This window comes from Microtus ochrogaster, chromosome 8 (genome assembly GCF_000317375.1).
Source record: "Microtus ochrogaster isolate Prairie Vole_2 chromosome 8, MicOch1.0, whole genome shotgun sequence".
Lineage (NCBI taxonomy): Eukaryota > Metazoa > Chordata > Mammalia > Rodentia > Cricetidae > Microtus > Microtus ochrogaster.
Window position 1 is genome coordinate 33,008,350 of NC_022015.1, and position 9,238 is coordinate 33,017,587.

The 9,238-nt window shown below is 52.9% G+C and overlaps 2 protein-coding genes across 2 annotated transcripts in view; one reads left to right on the plus strand and one right to left on the minus strand.

Annotated features, from left to right (window-relative positions):
* Prap1 (proline rich acidic protein 1) overlaps positions 1–3,233 on the plus strand; it is a 14,974-nt gene extending 11,741 nt beyond the window's left edge. Inside the window, exons 3-6 of the mRNA XM_013347764.1 lie at positions 898–964; positions 2,263–2,315; positions 2,790–2,896; positions 3,004–3,233. Coding sequence (XP_013203218.1) covers positions 898–964; positions 2,263–2,315; positions 2,790–2,896; positions 3,004–3,233 — 457 coding nt within the window. The remainder of the gene's footprint in view (positions 1–897; positions 965–2,262; positions 2,316–2,789; positions 2,897–3,003) is intronic.
* Positions 3,234–6,049: 2,816 nt separating this feature from the next.
* On the minus strand, positions 6,050–8,776 carry Fuom (fucose mutarotase). The gene is made up of 6 exons (XM_005351458.3): positions 8,604–8,776; positions 7,941–8,009; positions 7,705–7,775; positions 7,462–7,560; positions 6,510–6,583; positions 6,050–6,321 (listed from the first exon to the last, which is right to left on the minus strand). The coding sequence occupies exons 1-6, from the start codon at positions 8,686–8,688 to the stop codon at positions 6,258–6,260; spliced, it is 462 nt and encodes a 153-aa protein (XP_005351515.1). The 5' UTR covers positions 8,689–8,776; the 3' UTR covers positions 6,050–6,257.
* Between the last annotated feature and the right edge of the window lie 462 nt (positions 8,777–9,238).

Below are 9,238 nucleotides of genomic sequence, written 5' to 3' on the forward strand. Positions count from 1 at the left end.
CTCTCCTCTCCTCTCCCCTCCCTTTTCTTCTCCCCTCTTCTCCCCCCTTCCCTTTCCCCCATCTTTTCCCTTTTTTTTCCCTTACCTTTCTTTTTTCTTTCGAGACAGGGTTTCTCTGTGTAGTCCTGGCTGTCCTGGAACTCACTCTGTAGACCAGGTTGGCCTTGAACTCACAGAGATCCACCTGCCTCTGCCTCCCAAGTGTTGGGATTAAAGGCATGTGCTACCACTGCCTGGCCGAGACGTTTCTTTGAGGCTTTAGTACACACAAAGACAGACACACAGAGACACAGACACACACACCACGCACATGCATGTATACATATGCATACCATATAACACAAACACATGCATACTTCACACAAATGAATACCTTTCTACAACTACATGTTCAAAAATACCTGCCATTCCTTCTGTTTGTATGATGGGGCTGGGGCTACTGGCCACTGGGAGCCTACTAGAAGTTACCCTATTCCCAATACCATGGGTCACGGATTCTCAGGGGTACTGTGATACATATGGTATTGTGCTAGGGCCTCCATCCATTCTGCTAATGTTGTCATGCATACGTGTATGCAGGCCCAAGTGTGTGTCTGTATATGGCCTCTGGAATCCTCGGCACTGACTGCCAGTGTCCTGTCACATAGGATGTGCCTAGGGCATGTGGTGTCTTGTGGAGAACTTGGCATCGAGACAGAGCAGGTGTGCCGTGAGCATCTTGTTTGCTTATTCTGCCTGCCTTTCCTGTGAAATCAACCAAGAGCTAATGGATCAGCAGGGACCTCCCCTTGATCCCTCTGCCCAAGACACATGCCACTGGCCCCAGCAGGTCTTGACTGGCTCATCAGGAGCTGAGGTGACTCTTCACCACCTCACATTTTCTCTCTGGTTCCCCAGGTTTCTCCTGGCCACCTGTATGGTGGCTGTGCTGCTGCAGGAGGCCGGTGCAATCCCAGCACGCCAGGTATGCGGGGCTCCTCTACCTGGCCTCATCCCTGGCTGCCCACCTCTGCCCCAGTTAGCGGGGATTATTGGAAAGGACCTCTTTTCCTCTACCCCACGCTGGGCAAGGAGAGGGGAGGCAGGGCAAAGCCACATGGCGAATGTGGTAGCAACATCGTGTGAGTACTGAGGAGGGGGCCTCAGGAAGAGAAGGGCATGGGCCCTTCTGGGGTCTAGTGGGAAAATCTCCATGACACCCAGGTCACCAGGTGAGGATATGGGCTTCCATAATATCCAGGTGACCTGAAGGACATGGGTCTCCATCATACCCACATAACCACATGGGGATGTGAGCCTCCATGACACCCAGGTGACCCCAGGATGAGTGAACATGGTCCTCCATGGCACTCATGTTACCAGGCGGGGACATGAGTTCCCATGACACTCAGGTGGCCCCAGGATGAGTGAACATGGTCCTCCATGGCACTCATGTTACCAGGCGGGGACATGAGTTCCCATGACACTCAGGTGGCCCCAGGATGAGTGAACATGGTCCTCCATGGCACTCATGTTACCAGGCGGGGACATGAGTTCCCATGACACTCAGGTGGCCCCAGGGTGGGAGGGTTTGGGTTTCATGACACAAATGATTACAGGTGAGGACATGGACCACCTAGGAAGACCCTGTGTGAGGTGGGTCTTCTCCACACTGACCCTGGCATACTCACCGAGGGCATGGTCTAGCCTGGTGACAGAGGGCCCAGAAGGGAATGAACTGAGCTTGCCCTGTGCCAAGCAAACTCAGCCTGCACACATGGCAACAGAAGAGGTTGAGGGAGGCCCACCCTTCACAGCCAACCACAGCTTCTTGGAGCTGGGCACTTCCCCAAGGTCGCCCTTTGCCTCACTTCTCTCCTGTTACTTTGTCTCATAAGGTGTTACGTTCAGAGGCGCCAACTACCTTCTGGGCCATTAGCCAGGTCGGGAAGGGGGAAGCACAGCCTTAATTGGTGCAAAAGTCCAGGGTGTAGTGAGGGTGCAGAGTTCAAAGTGAGTTCCGGGTACCTGCTGAAGGATTCTCCTTTCTTCAGGCCAGGTATTCAGGTAGACTGGTCATTCAGGGACAGGCTGGTGTTCTAAATCCCCTACCTGCAATCCTGATATCCACAGTGACCCTTAAGTGACCTTATCCCTTAGAGTTAAACACTGGTTGAGAGGAAGCCCTGCCTGTGGGTGGGCCTCAGGGTGGCCTCTCCCTGGGTGTCCTCCAACCTTGGACTACTAACTGGAAAAATCCCCACCCATGACCTACTCTCCTAGGTCCCTGTCAAGACCAAAGGCAAACATGTGATCCTTGAACAGGAAACAGAGAAGTAAGTGCTCCAGAAGGCAAGTGTGGGTTGATGCACTGGGGGATGGAGAACATGGCAGTTCAGAAGCTTTGAGAAGAAGTTGATACTCAAACCCTACAGATCCCTCCTTGGGAGTTCCCCCCTCCCCCAGGAGCCCCAGGTCATCTCCCAGGGACCCCTGGGCATCTCCCAGACTCAGCTCTCCCTGAAGCCTGCAACGGACTAAGTTTTAGAACAGCACAATATATTACCTCCCTTGTCCTTGAGGACCCTGCCCAGGGAAGGCTCTGACCCCCTCAGACCTCACCCCTGCACCTACTGCATTAGAGACACTGGGGGCGCAAAGCCATGTACCAGGTCTTACAGGGCAGTTGATGATGTGGGTGGGTATGGAGTGGCCTCTAGACCCGGCAGCTGCCTGGGGGCAGAGAATGTCTTCTAAAGTGTCTAACTTTTCCCACCTGTGTGTGAACCTTACCCTACTCATGCTGGCAGGGCGTTGGGTACCAAAGCCATGGAGGCCCCGGAGAAGGAGAACCAGTTGGGGGCACTGCTGCTTGTGCCCAAGCAGAAGCTTGCAGCCGCTGAGGAAAAGCTTGCAGGTCAGAGTGGGACCAAGGCCACATCATGGGGTCCAACTGTACAGGAGGCTAGTGGGGAGGAACTTGTGAGGGAGACTGAGGACACACCTACTTCTGCCTCTTCCCAGATGCCATGACCTTGGTGGAGACTGTAGAAAAAGACCTCCTGAGCCGTCTTCGGAACCCTCTTCACGGCCCAGAACCGGATCTTGACAGCCTCCTCCATCCGAAGTATGAGGAGGTCCAGGATGAAGCGGTGCCCCGGTTGTTGCTCAAGATACATCGTCAGGTGCTCCAGGGGCCAGAGAAGGACCTTGACCACATCTCCCACTCTCTGGAGGACTCCAGCGAACCCTAACCACTCTCCCACTCCTGACATGAGGCCCAGGCTGTTATGACCACTGACTTCCCCCAGCTAGCAAAAATAAACACCTGCAAACAGGGTGAAGCCATGAGCATCTTTGAGGCCAGCAATCCCGGGGTACAGCAGCTAGGCCCAGGAGGAAGAGGTATCACTGCCAAATATGGCTCATCCAAAGCTTCCTAGGCACAAGGTCCAGCTGACCCTCAGCTCATGAATAGTTCTCCTTGGGTCCATCCCAGGTAGGGATGAAGTGATAAGCATGTCAAGAGTCAAGTGTGGGGACCAGTAAGCAGTTATAGACTCAGCAGGGAAATGAAACCTATCCTGGAATTCCCGCTGAAGGAGCTGAGAAAGGACATGTTTATGAAGGCGTGGGAGGTTGGGTGGAACTCTGGTTGGTGAGTGTTCAGGTACAAAGGCATATAGTTTCACATGTGTATAGGTACACACACGCAGAAATGCATAGCTAAATGTGCAGACACATAGGTACACACATGAATAGGTACGTAGTTACAAAGATGTATGCAGGCGGTGCACAGGTGTATAGTTACACAGGCACATAGGAACAGTGTTGACAGGTACATAGGTTCGCGTATACACAGGTATAGAGCTGTGTAGCTATGCGTGTGCTTGGGGACACAGGCAGATGGACACATGGGTAAACAGGTGGACACACATGGAGGTGCTCAGAAGAGTGAGTCAGAGCTCAGACTTCCTGTCCTAGTTTTCTGGGCAGCACCTGGATCTTTCTGGGGTGCCTGTCCTCATGGCCTTGCTCAGGCCTCAGCACCTAAGATGAACTACCTCACACGTGGCGTACAGGTACTGGGGTAACTACCAATCCTACCCTTGCAGTGGGAGGCACTAGGGGCCACAGAGCCACACATTTGTCAGCCCCAGTAGCTCAGGCAGAACAGACAGCTTAAGAGAGGTCATCAGCTCTCCATCCCAATGCACCCAAGCCCCATGCAGCTGTGTAGGTCACCAATCAATCTCACGCACCCTAGAGCTTCAGGGATGTTTCATGTCCCCAGGACATAAGTGGGAGGAGTGAGGGTTCGTGTGCAGCCAGACCTCTAAGCCCCACGAAGCAGGAGCCAATGCTCCATCTCAGCGATGAACCAGGGGTCTTCATATTACTTGAGTCTACTGCCCCCACATTGCGGAGGAGTACACACTGTAGATGAATCTAGGCCCCCACATCACAGTCAAGTCCAGGGTCCTGAAGATGAATAACATTGCTCTGACAGCTGGACGATGGTGGCGCACGCCTTTAATCCCAGCACTCGGGAGGCAGAGGCAGGTGGATCTCTGTGAGTTCGAGGCCAGCCTGGTCTACAAAAGCTAGTTCCAGGACAGGCCCCAAAGCCAAAGAGAAACCCTGTCTCGAAAAAACAAAACAAAACAAAACACAAGAAACAAAAACCAAAAACAACCAAAAAACAAAAACACACACACACACACACACACACACACACACACACACACACAAACCCATTGCTTTGATAGTGACCTCAAGGCACAGCCTTCATCTCCAGGTGCGCTGCCTGCCATCCTAATAAGAATCTGAATGGAAATTAATCTATTTACAGTCCCTAATCAGCAGAGCAGAGGTGCCCAAATCCTATCCAGGTCCCAGGTAGAACCAAATCCCACATAAGGACACCCAAGTGCTCTCCTTTCTTTCTTTATCACTTCTGGCCCCTAGCCTAATCTAGAGATTCAGGTGCAGGTGGTCAGGAAGCAGTGCCCAGTGAGTCTCTGCCCAGTGCCCATGAGGTGACCCATGGTCAAGATTTGAGCTGTTCCGCCTTCACATCCCTGAATCTAAGCAGAGGACCTGCAGATGCTGGGGTTCCAAGAGCCCAGTGTTGTATTGGGACCAAAAGTATCTACTGACCCAGGATAGTGCTATGGCCCGGTTTCTTTCTAGCTTTGCCCGAGCCAGGAACCTCTGTGGGCATTTCCTCCTAGAGGGGAACTGGGGCTGGAGATAGCTCAAAAGTTAACAGCGCTTGGGCATCATAGGGACTGTCTACTCACCTGCTCAACTTTTGGTTGTTTGCAGCTTTTGGCCAGTACAGACGAAGCTGCTATGAACATTCCCCAATAGTCTGCAGACATGTGGTGTAGACACATCCAGGTTTTCACAAGGGAAACTGTTTCAGGCCCTTCTAAGTTCCTCCCCTCCAACCTTGCTATTTCTGTCTGCGATTCTGAGCCCCAATTGATCCTTTACCACCAGGGACAACTGAAGAGTCAAAGTTAGGAGCAGCCAGGTTGCATCTGAGTTCCTGGACTTAATAGCTGCTCAGGCATAGGTAGTGGGTGCTCAACCTGCCAAGTATAAGCATGGTGGGCTCCAGTCCACACCCAGACCTCTCTGACCTTGAACCAGGAAGGTCAGCATGACCCTCCCTAGCAGCTGAGCAGTCCTGTCTGGGTGTCAACATCCTTCCATTTAAAGTGTCCAGTCCAACTCTGCCACTTTGCCCTCTGGCCTAGAGTTCAGAGATTGGCCCTAGTCACGAATCACTGTGTGTTGCAACCCAAGCGAGGAATTCAGAAACTCCCAATTCCCACAAGCATCGTGTGCAGCCGCCTCCAGTCCCCTGCTGTGCAGCGCACCCAACATCAACTACCAGCTTAGCCCTTCGTCTAGACCCAGGCCACAGCCACAGACCCAATTCAGCTCTCAGGTTCCTACCCAGGCCTAGCTCCTGTCCAGCTCCCAGCCCTCAAGCAACCTCTAAGCTTCATATTCCATATGGATTTTCCACCTGAGGACTCAACAAAGATGGGTGGGTAGCGGGTGCTTATTTGGAAGTTAATGGCCTCCCTGGAACTGACCACAAGACAAGTTCATGAGTACAAAACCTTTAAAGATTGACAGTGACTTCTCTCCCCACCCCCTCAATTTCACATATCAGGGGAGGGGGGAAATCTCTGTCAGGGTCAGCAGAGTCTCTCAAGATCTGGGGTCCAGGTCTGAGTGCTGCCAAAGGGTACCGGTGGTCTCTATGAGGGTCCGAGGTCAAGCGTTCCCTTCTTGAGGATGATGTTTCCATAGAGTGCTGTCTCCCTGCCGGAGGGTCAGGGTGCTGAAACTCAAACTTTGCCCCTTTCTACTTCTATCCCTCCTGCTCAACAATGTTCAGGAACTCTGCAGCACAAGTCCCTCCTGTCTTGCTGGGCAGAGCAGAGGTGGAGGCAGTTCCCAGGGCCTGGATAAGGATTTGCCCAAGTCACCTGGACGCGGTAGAAACTCACCCGGTTGCGACAACAGCAAAAGCTTTTTTTGCACGTTCATAAAACTCAAATCTCTCTATCTTCATCAGAGCTTTCTGGAAAACAAAATGGCACAGTTGGAGGGACCTTGCCCGAAAGTCCTCTGGGTGGCTTCCTGAGTTGAGTACCCCACCAGGAAATAGCTAGGAGGTAGTAGCAATGGAACCCTGCTCTTCTAGGTTCTATTCCTCTGGTTCTCCTGATGCTGGGGTCTCATGGAACTGGGGACAAAGGGCATCTTTCATATCCCTGTCTGAGCCTGTGACGGACAAGGTGCCTGTCGGATGTGGACTCAACTCACCAAGAGGAAAGTGGTTTTCAGTCTTCCCGATGCTGTGACCCTTTACTACAGTTCCTCATGTTGTAGTGACCCCAACCATAAAATTATTTTCATTGCTACTTCATAATTGTAATTTTGTTACTACTATGAACCCTCATGTGAATATCTGTGTTTTCCTATGGTCTTTTTGGGGTTGCAAGCCACAGGTTGAGAACTGTTACTCTAGATCCTCTAAACTGCCCTGGAAGTCCCCTGCCCAGGACGGAGTCCTCAGGTTGGTCCCGCTCAGGCCCTGCCAACAGCTCCTTTAGGAGAATGGGTGTGTCCTCTGCCAGGTAGGGATGTAGGCTGTGTGATATGCAGACCTTAGCAGGAATGAAGTGGCAAAGAGTAAGATTTGGGGTGAAGGTGCACATCCATTGAAGTCCAGAGGGGGGCCCACCAGGCAGCCCACAATCCTCTGGCTCAAATGGGACCAACTCCCAAGCAGACAGGTCAGGATTCTGGGAGGAGGAGGAAGCAGAAGAGGCTTGAGCGGAGAGGGAGGATGCTCAAAGGGAGGTGTCAGATACACCTCTGGCATCTATACCCCCATGATTGACTCTTCCCGAGCCTCCAGGAGACAGAGGGGCCCATTCTCGGGGCTGTACTCACCTTGCAGCCAGCTGTGAGCAGAAGGGATTCATAGAGGTTCCATATTGGGGTCTGCAGGCCCCTCTTCTTGTCACTGGGCACTAGCTCCATCACAGCAGCCTGGGGAGACAGGGGTCAGCTCTGTGGCCCTAGGCCCCTCCAGGGTTCCCCTGAGACAGGGGGCCCTTTAGGGGTGTGTGGTCATATGAAATCTGGCAAAGAGGAAACTGAGGCCTAGCTCAGCGCATAGCTTTTGCTCCTCACCGGGCTTTCCACGTAGGTATCCAGGGGCAGCAGCTTCAGCACAGCCTCCAGGAGCTGTGGGATGGCCAGGCCTAGGAGGACACAGAGCTGGGGTCAGGCCTCTGTTCTCATCATGACCTGTAACCCTGCCTGTATCAAACTTTCTCTTTGGGTCACAGTAAGCAACCAGTTAACAGGAATGAGGGGCCAGGACATAGGGGCACAGAACCAGGATCGGGTCTATCTACAGTGCTCACCATCTGCTCGGATCTCTATGGGCCCACACTGGCAGATGGAGGAAGTTGGGAAGTTTGCATCTGCAAGAACTGAAGGGAGAGAAGGTGGTGTGGTTCTCCCTCCCAGATGATCCCCTCACGTATCGCAAAGCCACACATCCTTGTGCATTATCAACACAGTTCACCGTCTGGGATGTCCAGATGCCCGGTCAGTATATCCTTCCCACTCCAGTTAGTGGGGACAGATCATGGGTCACTCCATTAGCTCCCTTCAGAGCAGCAGAAAAAAAGACACTATATAAAGGAGACAATGAAACCAGTGACTGGGAGGAGGAACCAATATTCTCACCCCAGCCTTTGTCGGTCCGGTCTTGTCCTAGGGCACCAGGCCAGGGCCAGAGAATCCAGCAGACCTCAGGGCAGCCTGGGAGACCACGTGGAAGGTCTGGGAACTATCTTGCTGCTGAATTTGGAACCTAGTTTGCCCTTTCCAGAATTCTGCGGCCTGAGCCAATGGTAGGCTTCAATTCAGCTTTTTTCTGAAGCAACCGGATGCTTCCTGTTCTGAAGAGCATGGTGACGTAGTGTCCCAGGCATTCCTGGACCCTGCCGGTCAAGAGCTCCCCGTGCAGACCGCACCACTGCTAGCGGCCACGCTGCGGGCTTGGCTTTCTACAAGCTCACCTATCTCGTCTCCGTGACCCATCCGAGCAAGTGCGAATAGCAGCTCAGGCGACAGCACCTTCGGGATGCCCTTGAGCACAACCATGGCCGCAGAACTGGCGGAGTTGGGGGCAGGGCGGTGCCACACGGATAGAGGCGGTGCCAGAGGAGAGGTGGATCCAACCGCTGGATAGCTGTGTCTGGCCCTGGGTAACGACGCAAAACTCTGAGGCCTGGCAGATTGTGGGAAAGTTCAGAGAGCAAATCCGTGTGGGGAGGATAAAAATGCCAGAGAAGCACCCTTGGCCCTAGGATCTCTGGTGCCCCAGCTCAGACGGCTCTGATATGGCCACTGCTGCCCAACTTGGTGGCAGTGATGAGTGAAGGGTGAGAAATAACATTTCTGCTTCAGTTTGGAGGCAAACCAGGATAGAGGCAAAACCAAATCAAAATTCCCAAATTGTACTGGGGCCAGAAACCAAATAGTTTAAAGAAGCTGAGAGCTTCATCAGGGTTTGAGGGAGCTCCTTTTGGGGACAATCTGTATACACTCCATTTGTCTTGAACTTGTCTTGAACTTTCTGAAGCCAAGGGTATGGTGGGTTCCTGTCCCGCCAGGGTGGAACCAGTGAGTTTAGCGCACGCGCGTGCGTGCA